At 39.2% G+C, this 23,149-nt stretch overlaps 1 protein-coding gene across 15 annotated transcripts in view; it reads left to right on the top strand.

The window, feature by feature from the left end:
• Positions 1 to 23,149, top strand: part of AGFG1 (ArfGAP with FG repeats 1) — a 69,707-nt gene that overhangs the window by 41,453 nt on the left and 5,105 nt on the right. For 5 of the 15 annotated variants that reach the window (XM_048865143.2, XM_048865142.2, XM_048865137.2 and 2 more), the window contains exons 4-13: positions 1,007 to 1,169; positions 3,445 to 3,601; positions 12,406 to 12,525; positions 13,207 to 13,278; positions 14,407 to 14,616; positions 16,656 to 16,839; positions 17,646 to 17,725; positions 18,074 to 18,166; positions 20,618 to 20,665; positions 22,739 to 22,897. In XM_048865143.2, coding sequence (XP_048721100.1) covers positions 1,007 to 1,169; positions 3,445 to 3,601; positions 12,406 to 12,525; positions 13,207 to 13,278; positions 14,407 to 14,616; positions 16,656 to 16,839; positions 17,646 to 17,725; positions 18,074 to 18,166; positions 20,618 to 20,665; positions 22,739 to 22,897 — 1,286 coding nt within the window. The remainder of the gene's footprint in view (positions 1 to 1,006; positions 1,170 to 3,444; positions 3,602 to 12,405; positions 12,526 to 13,206; positions 13,279 to 14,406; positions 14,617 to 16,655; positions 16,840 to 17,645; positions 17,726 to 18,073; positions 18,167 to 20,617; positions 20,666 to 22,738; positions 22,898 to 23,149) is intronic. The other 10 variants (XM_048865147.2, XM_048865146.2, XM_048865138.2 and 7 more) reach the window with 7 other exon arrangements.

The raw sequence follows: 23,149 nt of genomic DNA, 5'->3' as shown, positions 1-23,149 counted from the left end.
CATAATTCATCTCGAGCCAGGAAACTGTAACTGCTTATGGTGACATCAGTAACAGTATAGGACTTAAACAGTCCCTTACTGGGATGGAACTACAGTAATGGTAGAAATATTTACTTGGGTTTTGTAAAAATATTGATGCTCTGTAAGGTGAATGGTTAATAACTGATGGTAACTCAATTTGACTTTTAAAGAAGTGTTGCCAGCATCTTGCTTCACCTTCTTCCATTCTAGCTCATATCACTTAAAAGTTGGATGTCAGACTTTAATAGAGTGTACAACAATGGTTCAATCCTGGCAGTTGGTTGAGATTTAGGGACCATTAATATCACTTTTGAGATGAAGTAGATGTGATTTTTAATATGCTAAACATGCCATAAAATATTTTTTTCCAACTTTTTTTCATTTGCGGACCCCTAAAAAATTTCAAATGGAGGTGCAGACCATTTGGAAATTCAACCTGTGGTCCGCAGGGCCCTACCATAGAAGTCTTGGAAGTCTTAGACTGAAAACTGACTGAGCAGAACTCAACTATAAATGTTGCACATGCTCGGCACAGTATTTGACAAAGCGTGAGAAAGGGCGCTAAACTGTGGGCTTCTGTGGTAACAGCAGCACTTCTGGGTTTTGACCTGTAGATGGGGGGCATTCACCTACTTTTGATTGATCAAAAGTATGCCTTTTCTGGGATCTGAAACTTTATTTTCATAGTCACCTTTAGCAGACCCCTTAGACACAGTCTGTGCGGACCCCAGGTTGAAAATGACTGTTATAAAACATTGGAAAACTGGAGTCTCAAGCTTTTGTAATCCCAGTGTTTGAGATATGGAACACTAAAATGGTGACTGGACCATCAGACCAGTAGTACTATTTGACATTGGTCCAGATCTTAAAATAGCAAATCTGAGACCTCAGAGCAATAGCTTTTGATCCCTGCGCTACCATTATAATGGATGTTGGAACAAAACTTGTGTTAAATATTAAATAATTTTACTCTTATTCAACTTAGGTATGTTCCTCCAGAACAAGCTAAGGTGGTGGCATCAGTCCATGCATCTATATCAGGGTCCTCTGCAAGTAGTACAAGCAGCACACCTGAGGTGAAACCGCTTAAATCTCTCTTGGGAGAATCTGCACCAGCACTGCACTTAAATAAAGGCACACCTAGCCAAGTGAGTGAGTAATGGCTAAGAGTTCAGTGGTATGGGATTATGTTACAGTATTTAAAAGGAGAATGGACATTTTGTGAATTGAACAAGATTTTACAAAATATTGAAAATTGTGGCATTAGTGGGTTACTCTTATTACAATAAAACTGTCCTGTCCTTAATACCTTTCATGCTCTGTTGCTTTTATGGAATGTGAATAGGGGACTGACAGTAAAATCCAGAAACTGAGTTCTGCATTGGCTTGACTTTGAATGCTTCAAACTAAAAATGATAGCCTCTGCCCTCTGTAATAATGACTAATAGACAGACTGGTATTTTTGGTGCTATTTAATAAAACTAAAACTCTTTTTTTTGTTTTGTAACAGGCTTTTGGCTAAACATCTTGTGTATCCACAACATAGAATAAAAGCTGTTTTATCCGGCACTTCATCAATCAGAAAGCTCTATAAACAGCATTTCTGATCTTCATTGAAATTCGGGTTTACAGTCCGGTTGATGCGGGGCCAGCAAGGGGTTGGGGTGTGGGGTGTGGGCTCTGGGAGGGAGTTTGGTTGCAGGAAGGGGCTTGAGGTGCAGGAGGGGGCTCAGGGTGCTGGATCCGGGGGCTGCTCACCTCAGGTGGCTCCCTGCAAATGGTGACCTGTCCCGGCTGCTCCTAGGTGGAGGTGTGGCTCTGTGCACTGCCTCTGCCCGCAGGCACTGCCCCTGCAGCTTCCGTTGGCCACGTTCCCAGCCAATGAGAGCTGTGGAGCCAGCGCTCAGGGCAGGGCAGGGGGCAGCGTGCAGAGCCGCCTGCTGCACGTCTGCCTAGGAGCAGCCAGGACAGGTCGTCGGTTGCGGGGAGCCGCCCGAGGTGAGCGGTCCACGGATCCGGCACTCGCACCTGCTCCCCAACCCGCTGCCCCGAGTCCCCTCTGACACCCAAACTCCCTCCTGTCATTAACTGGCATTTTTCACTTACTGGCACACCCTGTTCCCCCAACATGCCGGATAAAACAGCTTTTATTGTTGGTGGGTTGGGTCATCCTCCTCCCTTGCATCCTTGTTGGAATTTTAAAAACACACCATTGCCTCCTATGAAGCCCTCTGTTACAACTGCCATCTTTTTATTAAAGAGAGGCATGGACAGGACTTTTTTCTTAACCTGTCAGGGTTACTGCTTTTAGAAGTAAAATCATGTTTTTTCAACAACTTGAGATTTGCTTTATCTCTTCACCCCAGCCCCCTCTCCCCCCCAAATTTGGGCCATTGTGACCAACTTAAGTTAACTGTAAACTAGATTTTATATAAATGGTGTTCCCTGTGGTATGAGGAAGTATTTTGGTCAGTCCAGTATACTATAACTTCAACCTCCCTTCCTTAGAAGCAGTTCAGGGGTCAGTGAAGCTAACTTAATTAACATATTTTTCTCTATATATGGTCATGAATACTGTGCTGTATATTATGCAAGTGTGTCTTGTTGCAGTCTTGTAAAATGACTTTCGGCTCTCTGTCTAGCTCATCCATAACGGTACATGATAGGTTGGAGGGAAAAAATGCATATTTGAAAAATAATGTATGATGTAAGTAGTCTGTATAATGCAAACGCACAAGAGGGTAAAGCTAAGGTTAAATGTTTGTTTAGAATTTCCTGACTCTTGAGTTTTTTAGCATGCAGCTGTAATTTTCTGTTGAGGAATTCTGCAAGAAATTTAACTTTTTTTTTTTTTTTCCTGGAAGAAAAAAAATGGGGATTCAGTGAGAAGAAGGAGCTTCAGTCTACATGGCTCTGAAGCTCTGCTGGGCTTCAAAAATAATTGCAAATACCACATGCAGGTTCCATAATATGGAGCCATTTGTTTAGATACCTCTAATTTTCCTGTCTTACATGCATCTTAGTCTCTGGAAGTCTGCTGTGTAACTCCTAAGGTGCACTTCAGTAGGGCTACCTGAAGACTCACACTAAGCCCATGGGGGTTGGGAGGGAATATGCTCTTGCACACCATAGGGAGGGGAGGAGGAGGAGGAAAGATTCTTCTGTGTACCAGATTTTAAACTAGAAGCTCTAGATTAAATTACCAAATTTTAACGGGTTCATTGCTTGTTTGTTTCACATAATTGTGGTCTGAATTCTAAAGTTAAGAAACTTGATATGGCTTGCTAACCATGCTCCGTGGCAAAAAACTGTTCAAAACTAGTACCAGAAGTGCTTATTCGGTCTGTAGCCTTTAGCTGTTGGTAAAGCGTGGTTAAATATTGGCTTTCCTGTTTGTTTAGCTAATTAAAATGTTGTTTGTAGTCCCCTGTTATCGTTAGGTCTCAAGGACAACAGCAGCAGGAAAAGAAACAATTTGACCTCCTCAGTGACCTTGGCTCAGATATCTTTGCTGCTCCTGCTCCTCAGTCAACTGCTACAGCAAATTTTGCTAACTTTGCACATTTCAACAGTCATACAGGTAAGAGTTCTGTGTAGACACTTCCTCCTAATTAAATGTATAGAAACCTGAGGAGTTTTCATTCTTTATGGCTCATAAATAGGAATGATCTTCTGAATTAGTAAAAGGAGAATTAATATTTCTGTGCCTTGAACATTGTTATATCAGTTGTTAAGATTTAGCTTATGGCAAGCTGGAAATCAAGTTTAATAAAGCAAGTATTATTCTAAAGTTTTAAAACTTACACTGTGCATTTCCTTTGCAATAAACAGTATGGGAAACAGAAGAGAATAGCTATAAAATATAGCGTAGTAGTACCGTTTGACATGGATCACATAAATATTGATCTGTACCTGACACAAATTACGTTTGGTCACTTTTTGTCACTCCGCTTTAATTATTTTTTCCCTTGAGTTGCTTGTTTATAAAGCAAATATTTGGCTAGAAGTCAGGAAGCATCAGTGTTGGTGGCAAGAGAGGAGAAGGTGAGTAAAGTAGTGGGAGTGGGCAGAGGCTATGCAAGATGTCATTTCTTTTCTCTGAAAAAGTTGGCAAGATACTTTATGGAAGGGAGTGAAAAATAGCGAACAGACAGCTGGTGTGGGTGTCAATGAGGGGGAAGAAGCAATGCTGCCTCACTGAGTATGACAGAACTGAAGGAAGAGAGAACAAACGTGTAGTGGAGGAAGCCCATGTGGCTGGGACTCACTAGTGTGGGGGCAGCAGCAAAAGAAAACAGTTTTTGAGCAAAAACCAGGGTAGGTGTGGTGGGACAGACTTTTAAATATTTAGAACGGCTGTCTGTAAACATTCCTGAATGTTACAGAGGGGGAAAAATAAAGAAACCTCAGTCCATATAACTTTATCCTAAAGAATAATGACCACTAAGTTGATTCTGAAGAACACCAATAGTTATACGTCAGCAGCCTATAGATATTGAGTAGTGTGTTGCCACTAACTTTCTGTGTGACCATGAGCAAGTACCTACCCTTTGTCCTTGTCTACTTAGATTATGAACTCTTCAGGCTAGGTACTGTTTACTAAAATGTTTAGTACCTAAGGCAGTGGAGCCCCTATCTTGGTTGGTATCTCTGGGTTCTACTAATATTGCTAATACTGAGGAGAAATGCTGCTCATGAAAAATCTTGTGTTCATCTGAAGTGTTGTCGTCATAGTTGGTGTGAAATTACAAAGTTGAAAAATCATGGGTGCACACTTCTGGTGAGTTGAATAAGGTATTCGTCACCAGTTTAAATAAAAACATTTATAAATATTTTTTTAAAAACTTTTTTTCAGGCATTTTATTTTAAAGATAATGTGAATGACCAATTTAAAATCAGTAGAATTAAACATGAAGAGTTCTAGCTTATTTTATAAAGCATGCGTAAAACAAAGGCTTTCATGTAAATCAGTTTCTTGGAATGTATTTACATTGGAATGATGTTTGTTGACAGATTTCAAATTTTAATCTGCAGATTTACATGCTGATTGGTCAGTATTACATAAAACAAAGTTTCACTCCAAAGGCGTCTGGATGCTTAAGAAGTCTTTCCTGTAAAGATCCAGCCTAATCAAACCACATTTGTATCCGATTACAATGTACTTGAATTCTTTTTTTTTTTTTTTTTTATAGACCTCAAGAACTGTAAGCCTCTTTTTAGGCAAACTGTTTTTTCATTTTATGCTTGATCACTCTAATACAGCATAAACCATGGTCCATTACCTCTGTTCAGGACTATCTTACTACTTTTATATAGGATTGAACAGATACAAAGGAAGATATATCTTTCAATAGGAAAGACTAAAATTTTTAATGTAGTCAGCTAGTTTTTAGATTGAAATTATTGCTTTAAGTTGTGAATGGGAAGAATACCTGAGTATATATCACTGGTGTCCTTTTCTGCAGTAAGGTGCTCTCACTTTCTTGACATAGTGAATTGAGGAAAACAATCCCACAGTATTTAGAACCTCGGACTTTGATAGGGCTGGTACTTTTTACCTCTTATAAACACATTAAATTACGAACATCTGGTGGCAAATTTTAGATCACTAAGCCAATTTCTGTACGATGCAAAGTGCCTGCTCACCAGGCTGGCAAGCACCATACCTTATAAGGACATTTCATATGCAATAAACTGTTTTCAGTGATCCAGCTCATAAGTCACGTGGCTGAAGCCCTTCTGTTCTATGCCAATCAACATTGTAGTGCCTTTTTCTCCCCTCATGAACTTGGCTTCTACACTTTGGTTGCGGTAACACCCTGTGAAGCTGGTTCTGAAGTTACAGATTTGTCTTTGTGGTTCAAAGGAAGGAGTTGTTGAACTCACGTACGCATACAATAGCAAACTCTTAAAAGGTCTATAGAATATAATTGGGAATCATTGCACACAAAATTAAGATGTACGTGAACATCTTATAGTAGAAGGTACATGGGCAGGTGATTGGCTACAAAGATTGTTGCAGTAGAAGGTAGAGGGCTTTGATGTATATAGGTCAGCAGTTCTTGCTTTGGCGGCGTACTGATGCTGGTCCATGATGCCTATTTTGTTGATGTGGTAGTGGTTCTGCCTCCTTTACAGCTTCTCCTACAGGAGATTGAATATTTTTTTCATTTGGAATGTATAGTCTGGCCCCTTATAGAAACCACTGCTGAGGGGCAGCAAGATTAACAGCTTCTGTTATAAACTGTTGCAGCCACAAGGGAATGGATGAATTTAGTAGCCAGCAGGAAAAAAACTGTTGTAGTAAGGTACTTCTGCATTGGTTGGGTAGACTGTGGAGACAGTGAGAGCACTCTGTGAGAGGGCTGAGTGCCTGTTGCTGTACTGTTGTAATGCCTGGTAACTGCACAAGAATGTAGCTTCTGATAATGCTCCATCTTGTGGAGGTCCTAATGTGCCAAGTAGTACATGGGAACTTGGGCAGAGGGATTATGGAGAAGAGTGGGGCAAAGGAAACTAGTTTAACATATTGTAGATGTGAATTGGGGAAGGAAAACAATTTGAGTACAAATTTACTTAACTGAAAATGTGAAAGTTCACAAGAGTAGTACAGTTTTTTCTTCAAGTGATTGCACTTATCCATTCCACTCCTGGTGTCTGTGCACCCAGGGCCTGGCAGTCGGAAACTTTTTTCCCTGAGCTTAGTTTAGTAGTTAGTGTATTTACTATAGTTAGTTTTTTAATCTGAAAATTTACATGCTGATTGGCATGTTTTTTAACGGTGTTAAAAAGTTATATTTTTTAAAATTATGGTTGTTTGTTCCCTGTTTCGGGGTTCTGATGCTGCTACTGAGGCATGCCCTGGTCTCCAGGGTTCAAGCCGTGTACTTCTGGCTCAAGGCCTGCCAGTGAGCGACCCACACAATAGTTGTCTGAAGTGCCTGGGCAAAGCACACATTAAAGACCTATTCAGGACTTGCCATTTGAGGGTCCTTCTCTGTTCTCAGACAAGACAGATAGCAAGCTTCATGGACTTAAGTACTCAAGCTTCCTTAAGCTCCTTAGATTTGTATTCACCTGCCCCAGTCAGAAAGTACTATCAACCTCAGCAGATGCACCATTTTTCTGTTCCAGCTCTTCAATAGTATCTGTCAAAAAAGTAGTCATGGGATTATAGGTACAGGCTTCCTCCTCCTGCTGCTTTGGCTCCAGTTCCAGGTATCTCGAAGGGGATGGAAAGTGCCAGTCATTTCTCCAGACCCAAATTCCTTCTCCCTTTGCCAACCATCTGTCCCTCTTCCTCAGTTCTTGGTCCTGAATTGCTTTGGACCAGTGTGTCTAGAGCACTGTGGAGGTGGGATATACTCAACCGTTTGTTTCTACCCCTTCCTGCCATCCTTCCTTCTCATGCCTCTTCAGGGACCACTCTCAAGAGGAGCTCCCCTTCCAGGAGGATACAGTCTCTCTTGGTTGGGGGCAATATAAAAGATTCCACATCCTCTGAAAGGGAAGGGGTTTTAGTTCCATGGTTTTCCAATCCCAAAGGTGAAGGGGCCAGGTTTAAGGCCAATTGTAGACCTGCATCAACTCAATACATTCTTAAAGAAGATAGCTTCAATTATCCCTTCCCTGGATCCTAGGGACTGGTATGCTGCCCTCGACTTACAGGATGCGTACTTCCTTGTGGCAGTCGCTTCCTGTGAGCTTGATTATCTCAGATTTCTGGTAAATCAAAATTATTATTGTCATGCTGTCTGGAGTGGTTCATGTCCACAAGTGCCAGCCTCAGGTCAAACTATCAAAAAGCAGGGCAGATGCCCCAAAGTGGTGGTTCTGTAATTAGATTTCAACTACCCAGTAACACATGTGAACTCCTGGATCACTGTACTAGTCTTACCATGGAGTCGCAGACTGTCCCCTCGGGCATTCCGGTCTATCTTGCCACCCAGACAAGCTGCACTTAGTGAAAAATAATTACCTACACCAAAAATCACAAAATACTCAGGTTGCTACCAGTCCCAATAAACCAGTCACTTACCCCAGATCAGTTTGTACCGGAGATCTCAACAAAGAGCACGCTGGTAGCTAATCCTATAGTAAACTTCCACCCATGAAGAAATCAACTAAGTTTTTGTCCTACAGTAGCCCAGTTAGACTTGATAGTCCTTTTTCTGCCTAGGTTCACAAGTTTAGAACAGGCATTTTTACAATTTATAAAGCAAAACTTTCCTGAGAGCATGGGATTCAGACATTACAAGTAAGATTAATGTATGCAGCAACGTACCAACATTTTGTAGAGTCTAAACACAGTCTTACAAGTCTAGCACCTATCTTGAGTAGTACTAACACACGTGAGCTGGTCTGGTTTCCAGCTATGAATTTTTCAGTGTAGGAGTCAGCTGTGCAGATTTGGTAAGAGTTAGCACCTCGGTTACCAGTGTCACAATTGGTTCACTGTACTACCATTTGGCCTATTAGCCGCTCTCAGGATCTTTACAGAAGTTATGTCAGTAGTAGCTGCATTCATTAGAAGATCGGGAGTTGAGAGTAGGGGTAAATCTGGATGACAGGCTTGTCAAGGGTCTGTGTCAACTGTAGGTACAGTGCAGTTTATGCCTGATCCAGTCAGTGTTCAATGCTGTGAGACTGCTAGTCAATGCAGAGAAGTCTCCTGTCTCCCTGGTCCAGAGAGTAGCATTTATAGGGGTTGTGCTGGACTTTGTTCCAGGCAATTCAATCAATTATTATAGGTAGAAAACATTACCCAGTCACAACAGCACGAAACTGTTTGAGGCTCCTGGGGCATATGGCCTCCTGCCTGTATGTAGTTCAATATACTGGACTCAACTCCAGAATTCCTCAGAGTGGGTTGGCATCTATCTATTCGCTGCGCCTCCATTAGCTAGAGTTGGTGATGAGAATGACTTATGTTCTTGGCTCCTTTGATTGATGGACAGGTTCAGCCAATGTATGTGTAGGTGTTCCATTTGCCTGCCTGCAGCTGATGCTCATGCTAGTGATGGATGTGTCTGCCTGGGATGGGGAATCAATTTGGGTTCTCTGCAGACTCAGGATTTCTGGTCCTTGGAACACTTAGCTTTCAGCCCTGCCATTGATGTGTAAAACTATCGACCGTAGTGCCAGATGTTTCTTGCACATCAAGAAAAAGTCTGTTAGTCCTTACATACAACACAGCAGTAATGTTCTGTCTCAAGCAGGGAGGAGCCAACTTTTTCCACTCTATCAAGAGGCAGCTTTCCATTGCTAGCTTGATAGATCTAAAGCTTCTTATCTTTGGGGGTCCAAAATGATCCAACAGACCACCTGATCAGATTGCTTATGAGTCACTGAGTAGTCTTGGTCCAGATACATCCTCCATTGGTGGGGTTTCCCCAAGTAGACCTGTTTGTGACAAGGAAAAGTGTCAGCAGTTCAGCTCCCTGCTAGATTGCAGCCCAGGTTCCCTGACAGTCGCTGTTTTTGCTGCCGTGGTCAGGCAGCCCATTTTACACTTTTCCCCCAATCCCACTCATTCAGAGGGTATTACTAAAGATAAGATGTGACCAAGCCAGAGTCGTACTCGTGGCTCCAGCCTGAGCCCATGAACACTGGTTCTTCACTCTCTTGGCAGTGTCAGTGAAACCTCCAATCTCACTTCCACTAAACTGAGACCTAATCTCTCAAGGTCATGGGCGCCTACTCCAACTGCATGGATGCTCCGGTGCTAATATTAGAGAGTGATCTTGCTTGAAAGAGGTTCAGGAGGTCCTTCTAAATAGTAGAAAGTTTTCTACAAGAGCTACTTATCTCTCTTAAATGAAGGCATTTTTCCATTTGTTCTTGCCAGTGGTGGGGTATTGCTGTCCTGTTCTTTGGTTCAACATATTCTTGACTAATTATTGTACCGAAAACACCAAGGTTTGGCTGTTAGTTCAATCAAAGTACATCTGGCAGCTATTTCAGCATTCCACCCTAAAGAAGATAATCACTATTTTCTCTAATGACATATCTACAAGGTTTTTGAAGGGCCTAACAAGTTGTGTCCTCAGGTACAAGATGGTAATTCTCCATGGGACCTAAACTTGGTGTTTGTCCAGTCTGATGGGTCTGGCATTTGAACCTTTGGCTACTTGCTCTCTGCTGCCTCTGCCAGTGAAGATGATATATTCAGTGGCCATCACTTCTGCCAAAAGGGTAGGAGAAGTATGTGCCTTAATGTCGGGGCCTTCCTATATAATATTCTTTACGGACATGGTTAATTTGCATTCTCACCCCAGGTTCATTCCAAATGTGGTGTTTTTTTCCATATCAACCAGTCCATTTGTTTGCCTGCATTCTTCCCGAAGCCACATTCGAACAGGGAGGGAGGAGCGTTTTACATACCTTGGACATCAGAAGAGCTCTGGTATTCTATTTGTGCAGGACCAGGCACTTCCATAAGTCCTACTAACTATTTATAGTGGTGTCAGACAGAATAAAGGGACAATCCGTCTCTGTGCAAAGAAACTTTTCTTGGATCAACTCTTATATGTGCACGTGCTATGTCCTGGATAATGTCACCCCACCGATCAGTCACAGCTCGTTTGACAAGATCAGTGTGCTTTGATGGTGTTTCTGCCACAGGTTCTGGTTGTAGATGTTTGTAGAGTGGCAACTTCCTCCTCAGTCCACACATTTGCCTCCCATTATGCTGTTGCTCAAAACTCCAGAGATATGGCTAAAGTTGGATGAGGAATTCTCCAATCTCTATTTAAATAGATTCCAATTCCATACTTTAGGCATCAGTATTTCTATTATAGCTTATTGTTTCCTGGGATTTATAACTTAGTTGTAAAAACTTGCTTCAGGCACATTGAAAGCACCGACCTGATAATACCACAGAACCTCCAAAGAACCCATTCCCAATTCTGTTATGCCAATGGAAAATCACATCATATTGAGGGGTTTTAGATCAACTTAAAAAAAAAAGTAAGTCACTTTAAATTAGAGATTCATGTGTAGGGATTCCCCTCTAGTCATTATTGCTTGCATAGTGTAGCACGTAAATAGCGGCTAGAATTTTCAAAGTAGCCAATGAGTTGAACACCGAATTTATATTGACTTTCACTGGGAGTTGAGCCCCTGACTCCCTCAACCAACAGCTTACCTCAGTTACCTACAATGTCAAGACACAAAGGGAAGGGTTGAGGGCACAATGGGTGTCAATTCTAAATTCCCTTCCTTTGCAGGTTCACTTTTCACACCTAATGTTGATGGACATGCAATTTTTGTTAATTGTCCAGTATTCTTAATATCTGGATCTAGGGGCAAAAAAACCCCTAAAAAGGTCAAATCAATATAAATGCTGTTTTGCAAAAGAAGGCATCTTTAGTATTTCACTGCTTGGTTTGGCTTCGTGTTCCGTTATGTGATTTTTTTTAAATTGCATTTTAATTACATAGTGCTTTGAATGCTTTGACAGGTTGAATGACTTCTGAATAGTATGTATCCAAAACAAACTCAGTAGTGACAAATTAAATTCCCTCTAACAATGTTGTACTTCATATATAAATGCTTGACATTTTGAAATGGTGTAAAAATACATCCTAGAAGTAGAACATATTTCACGTTTCCAAACCAGACTCGTGGGAGTCAAGTAGCCTACCAGACGGATTGGCATTTCACTGGAAAACAGTGTTTGGAAAGATAAAATCTTGTTTGTTTGACTCTTAACAGTTACAAATGTGGTGTTCTGTTTTCAGGGCTTTCTGTGTTAGTACTGTTGGTTTAAGATGAATCTGACACTGTGTATGTCTACACTGCAATCGAAAGCATAATTGCCGTTTGAGTAGGCATGCCCATGCTAGCTGTAATCTAGCTTTTCTAGCGTTATCTAAAAATAGCAGTGCAGCAGCATAGTATTGGCTTCATCTCAAAGCTTACAAGTATTCCTAGCCCATGCTGAAGTCTGTGCTGCTGCAGCTTCATTGCTAGCCATGCTAGTTAGATTAAAGCTAGCCTAGGTATGTCACCGTTCACTGCAATTACGCTTTTGATTGCAGTGCGGATTTACCTTTTCTTGAGGTCATGCAGTTACTGTGGGTAATGGCATATCACTCACGCTTTAACAGAAATGAACTATGGAAAAATGAGTGGGAAATTTATTGATACAAACCTATGAAGGCAAATATGAAAGGCTTAAAATACATTTTGAAGATTAATTTAATCCATAGGATGTGTATTTATACTTTAGATAAGAATGTGATGCTTCATTTATAAAGAGAAAAATCATGCTTGAGGTAGGACATCACACTCAGACCAACATAACCATAACTTACTTCAGTTAATACATGTGTTTTTGTTTTCCATGTCCATTAACATGTTTTGTTCCTTTACAATTTACAGCACAGAACTCTGCAAATGCAGGTTTTGCAAACTTTGATGCATTTGGACAGTCTAGTGGTTCGAGTAATTTTGGAGGTTTCCCCACAGCAAGTCAGTCTCCTTTTCAGCCCCAAAATACAGGTAGACTACTAGCACTTCTGATTAATTTTTACAAAATAATCCAGACGTACAAGTGAGAAAGTACTTCAGTTTACTTCCTGCATCTGCCTGCTTTAACACAATCATAATCTGAAGCTCTGGGGAAACCTGAAATGAATGCCTTTTTCTGTTTGGTTATTTGGTATGGGTTTTTTTGTTTTCTTTTTGTTTTACTTTTTTCTGGCACTTTTGGGAAGTCTCCTAATTTATGATGATGTCGCTTATAATTAGCCCTACACATGAAATATTTGTAAGCTTACTGAATGTAACTATATTGGTACTTCTGAATGTCAGGCCACATTTATCTAAAGGAGATTACATCTGTGATTTCCATCTTCCAAGAGAAGATTTCAGTAAAGATAGATAATGCAGACCAGAGTAATACAAGTATTGAATATATTTACCACACAGATGCATGTTAGCCACTCAGTTATCAGAAGATTTCATGTGTAAGGTCTATTGCTAAATTCTTATTTTGCTTTTCTTGTTAATTTGATCATACTTTTAAACTTTTGCTTGGGCTGACAGTTGCTGTTTGTCTAATCTTTGGCTGACTACTTTTCCTTTTTTCCTTTTGAATGTGGTGTCATTTAAACTTCCTTTTTAATTTTTTTCTCCCTTTTGTTAACTTTAATCCCCTTCACACAATTTCTGGCTATCCAGCGTTCAGAACGCTTTCATCTAGCTGCAGTTTTGGCGAATTTACTTCAGCTTTCCCTCTCCAGGCTGTACACAGTAAGTTCCGTTGAGTAGGAAACTTAGTTTTTTGTTTTATATGCCATTGTGTTTTTTTTAGTTCTGCCCTTACATATATTTTCACCAGTCATTGCTAATGTCTGTGCTTGCTTTTAAAATTATCAAATTGCTAATGGTTTATTAATAGTTAATGTGGACTTGAGTACTCAACCAAGTGTACGTACGTGTACACGCACATACACCTTTTTCTATTAAACTAAAATGTAAATCTGACTTGCGCATATGAACAGAATCCTCTGTCCACAGAGAAGATCTGGAAACTCATAAATTAATACCTTTTTAGAGACTTAAACATAAAATTTGTTGCACACATTAAAAAGCTGGAGCTTTCAAACTGATTCCTATATTTCAGATCAGCAGAGTGTTAGTATAAATCCTAATAGAGTGATTTATTTACTTGAGTATATTTAATGTGTATCCTAGGAAAATAACTTTTTTTCTTTGAAAGGAGGGCTCTCAAATCCCTTCTGTTCTTTTCCTTTATCTCCCCTCCAAAAGGCTGTGTTGTCTGTCTGTCTCTGTCTGGGTGCAGCCATGACATCTGGGAGTAAAGGACTGAGTTAGTCTCTCTGAACCTTGGCCTGGTATCCCATTGTGCTACCTCTGGACTTTCAGGCTAACCTTTTTTGCCTGCAGTGGTTACTGATGTCTGAAATAGTCAAGCATATTGTACCATTGAGGAAAATAAAGCAACTCCTACTTATTTTGCTGAATTCTTGCAGCAGCAAAAGCTGTATTTTGGATTTATAAAATTAAAGCTAATTTAACTCAAATTTTTTCTAGCTAAATATGTGAGATGTTTGAGTTGACTTAATGATGTTGCACTGAAACATAATTTTGCGAGAGCTAATTACGGTGTGTGAAAGCTATTGAATTTTCAGTGTTTTCTTAAGATTTAGAAGTTTATAGATATAAATGTGCTCATTCTGATTCAAGATTAATTTTAAGTGTGTTAGAGGGGCTTTAGTTAGCCTGTGGGATAAAAAACAAAAGTGATGTTACTGCCTGGTGTAACCACCAAGAGGTGGGATGATATTGCCACCAAGAGCATTTGGAGAGACTTTCCTATACCTTTAAAGTATCCATGTTTAACTTATTTTGTTACAGGTGGAAGTGCTGGATCAATGAATGCTAACTTTGCTCACTTTGATAACTTCCCCAAATCCTCCAGTGCTGATTTTGGAGCCTTCAATGCTTCTCAGAGCAACACAACGGCAACTGCCCCCAGTAAAGTTGCAGTGAATAAACCGAATCTCCAGTCAGCAGACAAATATGCAGCTCTTGCTAATTTAGATAATATCTTCAGCACAGGGCAAGGTATTAAAGTTTTTTTTCTTTGACCTGTTATCCTTCATTTTTATTCCTTATGAGGATGGCTGTGCCTGTCAAAATGGTAACAAACCATGTTAAGCATGCTTTAAATTGTCTCTTCAAAAAATTCTAATTAACTTCACACTTGCACATTTTAAACTCCTATATTGCTGTGCTGCTTCTTGTAACAAAGCAAATTCTTTAATCTATGCAGTCATGTGCAAAATAGTACTTATCAAAAAGATCATGCTTCTTTTATGAGCCGATCACTCAAAAAAAATTGTCATGAGTGATAAGTATTGTAGTAGTACATTATTCAGGTTTCTGTGTATTGCTGGAGTGGGCGACTTTATTCATTCAATCACACCAGTTGCGGGTCTAAGATATTTTTTACCTTTACAATTAAAAGCCACCATGATAGCTTCTTTAGATGTTCATATAACGTAAAGCTTGACTAGTCTTTCTCTCTTAAAGGAGATTACAACTGCTAGTGTTTAACGGGTTGGTTTTGTATGCACACTAAGGTAACCATATATTGAACAAGGATGGTAACATGAATTTCATTGGAGTTTAAGTTGGATTCAGTCCAGCATACTACAATGGTAAATAAGTCATGTATATCAGCTCCTAAGCAAAACTGATACAGTATATGGCTTTGTTAATATTCTTTCCCTTAAAGTTGTGTGGTTTTGAGGAGGGCAGTGCTTGACTGACTCTTAGGATGAGCCATTATTCTAATTGTGGAGTAGACACTGTCTGCTCCATAACTAAGTAGTTTGTAGCTATTCTGACAAACATTGCTGTTATATGTGTGTTCAACACAAATAAACAACAGGACTATGAGGTGCACTATCAAGAGTCGCTCAGTGTTTGTATCTCCATTGACCTGGCAATGTTTATGGAGGGATAAGGTACACAGGTGTTCAAAAATACCCTACTTTTAATCACAAGTTGTCCAATTTTTTGATTGCTTCTGCATGCTTTAGTGCATATTTGCTAGATAGACTACGTTAGCTCAGTGAAACTTACTTAAGGGTATCATGAGGTGGCATAACTACTCTTGTTCTTACATTTTACCTACAAAAAATCCTTAAATTACTCTCCTTTGTCAACTTTTTTGTTCATATTCTTCCATATTCCAAAAAGTAGGTGTTATTGCTCAGTGCACCTCTACACTGTTGTACACTTCCAGTTTTTTTGAACACGTTAGACTTCTTGGTTACAAAATACCATACACTGGTGCTTGTAAAATAATCTATGGAATTTTTCCTCTCAGTGGCAGTCTGCTGAGAACAGGTATCCTTGGAAACGAGACAATTCTATACTGTTACCTATCATTTTGTTCTCCTGAATTTGATACACTGGATCTGTATCATTTATTTAGCATCTTTTCAGGATTTGGAGTGCAGTTACCCTCTTAGGGCATAAATGAAAATAAGCCACCAGTTGGAAGATATGACATGGCTTTTGTGACACATACTGCATGGTTCATGAATTCAGTCTTTAGTGGGAAATACCATACAGGAGGCTAGGGAATACTCCACAGCATATGGTTAGGAGTCACAAGAACCTGGAAGTGTGAGTTTCCGCAGGATTATACTTTGAGATAATAGTGAAGTAAGAGTCCATCATTCTGTAACTTAATTGTTAGATTTCTTATGCCTCGTTGCTTTCTAAATGTACAAAAATTTCAAAGCTGTACTCTAAGGATGAGTCATGCACAACATACTAAGGTTTAAAACAAATCCATCTTTCTAACTGGAGCAAGAGAGAGCAGTGTACTTCACTTAATAATGCGATCAGGGGAAACTAGGAAGCCACTTTTGGAGTGATAGACCCATTGAAGTATGGTACTGTGTGCTTATAAAGATAGAGATTGGGAGCCATAGTGTATTAGAGCGGCACTAAGTTTTATTGTTTAATTTTAGTCTTAAAGGATGGGAGAACAGTTAATTAACATTTTCTGTTAGTATGGAGAAGATTATAGGGAAAACATGGTTTTAGAAGTGTCATTTTAAATTTCAATATGGTATCTTCTTTTCTAGGTGGTAGTGAGCAAGGAAGTGGCTTCGGCACTGTAGTTACAGCACCGTCAGGTCCTGCTGTGTCAGCCCCAAGTCAGCCAAGTGCATCTTCAGACAAGTATGCAGCTCTAGCAGAATTAGACAGTGTGTTCAGCTCCACAGCAACCTCTAGTAATGCATATACTTCCACCAGTAATGTTAGCAGGTACTTTTTCTTGTTAGAAGTTAAAGTAATTAGCCCTAAACCAACTGTATTTATAGGCAGAAAAATAGCCCTATGGTAGTGTTGATAAAGTTTTTAAAAAACCTGCTTGTATTCAACTGTTCTTCTTTGTCTAGGTCACGATTTAAAAATTGTAGGGAAATAATTCTGGAGAGGAGTTAGTTGGGTGTTGACTTCAGTGTCCTTACTAAAACTGCATCTTTTCTTAACGGTAGTTGTGGTTGTACTGCCCGCTAGAGGTTGTAAAATGAAACTGAAGCAAGTGTTTATCAGTGAAACACTTTTTTACACCTTCCTAGACAACACACACTAAATTCTATTGGAGGATAACAATCCTCCATGTGGATTACTTGCATGCATATTTAAGCGTATAGCCTTGTAATTGGTAAGAGATTGGTTTTGAAAAGTGAGACATTTGCAATGTACGTTTTTAAAAAAAATTTTTAAAGTAATTAAAAGCACGCCCCTGTAGTAACTTTTTGCTTGGAAATGCAAATTTCCCTAAAGCTTTTGCTTGGCAGCCTATGCCTATTTCTTTGTTTTCTCCTCAATGTCCATACTTTTACACTTTGCCACTGGCAGACAGGGTTTACCATTGCTCAGCGCTAATATATTTAGCCTTTGACCTTGGCATCAGAATTCAACTGCTGGTGCTAATGGATTATATAGCATTTCAAATCTGTGCCTAAATATCCCTTCTCTACTCTGCTTTTATCTGCCAAAATTAATTGTAGATGTTAAATGTTAAAGGAGCAACACTGACTTCAATGAATGTGAATTATTTTCAGCAATGCTTTTGGAACAGTACCAGTGGCTGCTACTGCACAGACACAGCCTGCATCTTCGAGTGTGCCTGCTCCGTTTGGAGGTATATTAAAATACTACTACTGTTTATACAGACTGTAAGCAAACATATTACTAAATTTTAGTCCCATTGTATAGTAGTACTAATGACTTCACTGTCATTAGAAGTGATGATGTAACTGTTTCCAGTGCAGGCAATATGATGTAAGTAGTCTAAAATATCAGTGGTGGTTGTGAGGTGTGTTTAAAAAATATATATATCCTGTCGTACCCAATGCAGAAAAGGTATGGAAAAACTTCTTATGTAAAGTTATTTCTGACTGTATTTGTCTTTGTGAAGGTTGTGTAGAACAAATATATATCCATGCTGGGTAAAATTTTTTTTTTTAATTAATTTTTCTTAATCTTTCAGCAACACCTTCCACAAACCCATTTGTGGCTGCGCCTGTCGCTCCAGTGGCACCTTCAACAAACCCGTTCCAGAGCAATAGCCGAGGAGCAACAGGTTAGAAAAATAAAATTGCACTGTACCGTTTTATATGCTATACATACATTTTTAATTTCAAAACTTCATTATATTTGTAGTTTCATAATTTTATTTTTTAGAGATTGCCTGAAAATAGGTCATGCACAAGTTAATGTAAAATTCTGCACTCTGTTTTTTAAGTAAAAGAGCACAATGTTTAAATAAGACGTATAGCCAAATTGTCAAATAGTTGTTTAAGTTGAAATGACATTTCATTTTGACCTTTTCAAAACATTGCCAAGCCTCCAGGCAGCCTGCCTAGTGAGGAGCCTGGACGTTCTGGGAGTCCCAGCTGTGGGGCAGACCACCTGGAAGGCGGCCCCAGTGCCAAAGACTCTGTAAGCCATTGGAACCTGAGCTTCCAAGAGCTGTTAAATTGGCTCCTGGCTCCCCATCAGAGAGGCTGCTAAGGAGCCAGGAACCAGGACTGCCAAGGAGCCTGGTAGGTGACTAGCAGGAATCCAGGCTAGGTAGGTTTTTTTAAAATGCCTGGCTTCCATCTCTATTGTCATAGTCTCATGGAACATTTCAGTTTCAGTGATTTGCTATTTTCTGGTGTAAGAATGTTCCATTCAGAATTTTTCCAACCAGCTCTAGTAATCCTGTTCTGTCTCTTAAATTCCCTCTCCAATTTTAATTGGCTACAGCATTGACCTGTTGTGTTGTTTTAAACCTGTTGTGTAGTACTTATTGCTGTTACATGCTAGATGTGATTGCGTTACAGTGTTGGCTGTAAGAGTTTCTTTATACAGTTCGAAAAGTGCTTTGGGGTACTCAGCAGTGAAAGGCAGCATCTGTAGGGCACCTTAGTTCCAGCTAGCTGCAGAATATAAATTTTGTTGCACTTGGAAATTCTGCAGCAGTTTCATTTAGAATAAAAATATAAAAAATTAATAATGCAATCAGTATAGTAGCCCCTATGATTGTTTGTTTGTTTGTTTTTTATACTAAACTATCCACCATGGAATGCAGAGTGGGATTGAGTTAAGAACACTTGTTGGATATTTAAGTATTTGAAACAGTTAAGTGTGACATTTACACTGTCACTGTCAGAATTTACACCCCATTTAAATGAATGGAGCAATTCTAGCTTTTATCATTCTCTGCACCCTCAAAGACAAACCCCACATCCATTCACGTTTACAGGTTTTTCCTTCCCTACTGTTAGGATGAGAAATCCTTTTAAATGATAGCTTAAATTAATGGAGCACAAGTCTGAGACAAGAAGTGAATTCTGCAGAATCCATGAGGCCATGACTCCATATGTAAAATAGTTTAATTTATAAATTGAAAAACCAGTTTAATGTTCCTTCTTACAATACAGTGCTCCTCAGTTTAGACACTACTACAAGTTTAATACTTTATTCTGTGATTAATTCTTTATCTGCAATGCTGAATTTTAGGATTGGCCCCATGTGGCAACTGTGGCTATTCTGCCATTTAATAGACTCTGCTGTTCGGTTAAAACCTTTGGTATGCCACCAAAATTCTCTCCTTTATTTAATATCATCCCAGTATTACAATCTGTACCACTTTGGACTATCTTTAAAAATTTCTGTCATTCTCTTGTATCCTTGAAAAAATTTAGCTTTAAAGAGGCTGTTGGAATTACCTTCAGAAGGTCTCTGCCAGATAGTGACGTAGGATATGCCCTACACTTCCTGCAGTTTGAACTGTGCGGGTGTGAGCTGTGCTGTAACTCCCCTGTATGGATGCTGCAGATGTGAACTAGCAGGCTCCTAGTTTACATTAATATAATCCTCCTCAAACAGGGTTATATTAATGTGCAGTAGTAACCTTCTAGTTCACATCCACACAAGGAGTTACAGTTCAGCGCTTTGGTGTGCACTGCTGTTCACTCCCTCGTAGGCTGAACTGCAGGGCAGTATAGACAAGCCCTGTGACAAGTGTGAAGGTTGTTTTTTAGATTAACCCTTTAAAACAAATTCTATTCATCTACTTCTATGTTCCCTTACTTCTGAAAACATGCTGTCCTTTGAAAAAGTGAAAAAGAGTACAAGTTTTACTGTACTCCAGTTACGGATCTGATAGGATATTGTAATTAACATTTTCTGTGTCACAAGTTCCTTTCTGCAAACGTGATAAGTATAATAAGATTGCATATAATTTAGCTTTATGCTATATTTGCATCTCGTGTGCAGTATAAATGGGTTTGGTATAAACTTTATAGTGTATTTTAGAAAAAAGCCTTTGACTTTGTTAGCATAATTATTTCAGGTAACATATAATTTACCAATTGGTCTGCAGTACACTTGATAAATTCAAAGCTTAGTTGTTAGAAAATTTTTACAGGTTTTAAAAAAGCTCTTTAATCACTGCACTTTTTGTCATGTAAAATAGTTGTATAAAAATGACTGTTCACAAGTATATAAATCATTTGACATTGGTCTTTTTGTGGCTTTCCATAAGGCCTCTCGGGAGCAATGCACTCTCACATATTTCCTCAGGCTCATTTTGGTAGGTGGCCACATTTGATATCTGAGTTTCATGTGGCTAATTGTTTACTTTGTTGTGAAAACTTATTGCTAGCTTCCTGGTTCTCTGCATGTAAATTTTGAGTAAGCTGTTTTCCATATTTTAAAATGGAGTGAGCATGGATGTGTGGCACTTGGAAAAAAATTGGCATTGTCTTAGTATAATTTTTTTATTTGCATCAAGCAATTAAGTCATTATTGCTTACCTCCATGGTCACGTTAGTAGATGCTTACAACTTATTTGAGTAAATTCTTTGAAGCTTGCTTGTAGTAAGTTTGACACCTTTTGGATATCCTAAACCATTGTGACAAATTGTGCAATGGTGTTTGGGTTTGCTGTTTTGTCAAGCTGTTCACAATTAAATAGCCTCTTCTGTTGATGGTAATTTGTGAAAGTAATGTCAATGCATTCTTTGATAATTGTACTGTGTCAATTATCTGTTTACTTTATATCCCATACTTATCTTATTCTGTTTAATGGTTACTTAAATATATACACTCTCTCACCATTCCTTTCATAGAATCATAGAATATCAGGGTTGGAAGGGACCTCAGGAGGTCATCTAGTCCAACCCCCTGCTCAAAGCAGGACCAATCCCCAACTAAATCATCCCAGCCAGAGCTTTGTCAAGCCTGACCTTAAAAACTTCTAAGGAAGGAGATTCTACCACCTCCCTAGGTAACGCATTCCAGTGCTTCACCACCCTCCTAGTGAAAAAGTTTTTCCTAATATCCAACCTAAACCTTCCCCACTACAACTTGAGACCATTACTCCTTGTACTGTCACCTGCTACCACTGAGAACAGTCTAGATCCATCCTCTTTGGAACCCCCTTTCAGATAGTTGAAAGCAGCTATCAAATCCCCCCTCATTCTTCTCTTCTGCAGACTAAACAATCCCAGTTCCCTCAGCTTCTCCTCCTAAGTCATTGTTCCAGTCCCCTAATCATTTTTGTTGCCCTCCGCTGGACTCTTTCCAATTTTTCCACATCCTTCTTGTTGTGTGGGGCCCAAAATTGGACACAGTACTCCAGATGAGGCCTCACCAATGTTGAATAGAGGGGAACGATCACGTCCCTCGATCTGCTAGCAATGCCCCTACTTATACATCCCAAAATGCCATTGGCCTTCTTGGCAACAAGGGCACACTATCTCCAGACAATAGTTTACTTTTCAGTTAATCAAATGTGTTGATTTGGAATTAAATTTGTGCAAATTTTATACCAAAGAAAGTTAAATTAAAAGAATGGTTACACTCAATGCTGAATTAGAGCAAAAATGCCTGACATTTATGTTCATACCAAAAAGCTTTCTGTGTGCTATTTAATATTATTCACAGTAAACCCCGAAGGATTTAGTAATGGTTTTGTTGTTAGTCACACTGTGCTACTCTTACTCAACATTTCTCTGAAGACATGCCTAGTTTGTTCTACCTGGAATGTTCAGTAACAGTGATGCAGATGAGATTTTTTTAAAGCATCACCTCAATCTTAAACTAAGGAATTCTGTGCTAGGAATTTTGTATACGAGTCTGAGCATAGTAAGAAGTTATTTTAAAAGAACACTGAAGATTGATTTTACAACTTTATCTCATTGTTTATAATTTCACCTTGGAAATTATAAACTGAAATTTTTCAGACCTAACATTTTCTTTCTTTGAACATACATGCTGTTTTTTTGGTGTTGCCTATAAATACTGGCCTCCACATTAACTCTTTACCAGAAATAACTTTTGGAAGCACTTGAGTAGAAGTAAAACATGGAAAAGAATTCCATTGACTTTACAGATGCTAATGTAATCAAAAAAGTTGGACCCAGCCAATTTGACGGTGTTCTACTCGCAGTTTAGCTTTAATTTTTTTTATTTTGCATGTGTTTTATTTAATTTCTAGTGAGCAAATTAATTTAGTGTTACTGGAAGCTGAGACTAACCCGCCCAGTGGCTGTTGGGCGGGTATTAGAAAGCTAGCAAGATTCTTCTTAGTGGCATTGTAGTACATTTTGTATAAGAAATTACTTGTAAATTAAAAATAATTGAATGTTACTTCACTTGCCAGCGGCTACATTTGGCACAGCATCCATGAGCATGCCTGCAGGATTTGGAACTCCTGCATCCTACAGTCTTCCTACTAGCTTCAGTGGCAATTTCCAGCAGCCTGCCTTCCCAACCCAGGGAGCTTTCCCACAACAGACTGCTTTTGCTCAGCAACCAAATGGTAAGTTCATACATACCAGAAATCTTGGTTAAGCAATGGGACTATGTAAAGGAAATTCCTTGCATGTAAGGAGCAGGCATGACAGGAGTATACCTTAATTGTTGTGTCAGTTGTGGTACATTGCTACTAGCAAAAAACATAGAGTATTGCATAGTCAAACTACATTTTAGCAATCCAAGACAATACTTAACTTCTAATGTACATTTTCCTTATCTTGGATCTTTTGGGATGATCTTGCAACTATATAATTGC

The sequence above is a fragment of the Caretta caretta genome, chromosome 9, assembly GCF_965140235.1.
Source record: "Caretta caretta isolate rCarCar2 chromosome 9, rCarCar1.hap1, whole genome shotgun sequence".
NCBI classification, from domain to species: domain Eukaryota; kingdom Metazoa; phylum Chordata; order Testudines; family Cheloniidae; genus Caretta; species Caretta caretta.
The sequence above is the reverse complement of the archived record's forward strand: the minus strand, read 5'-3'. Positions and strand labels throughout refer to the sequence as shown.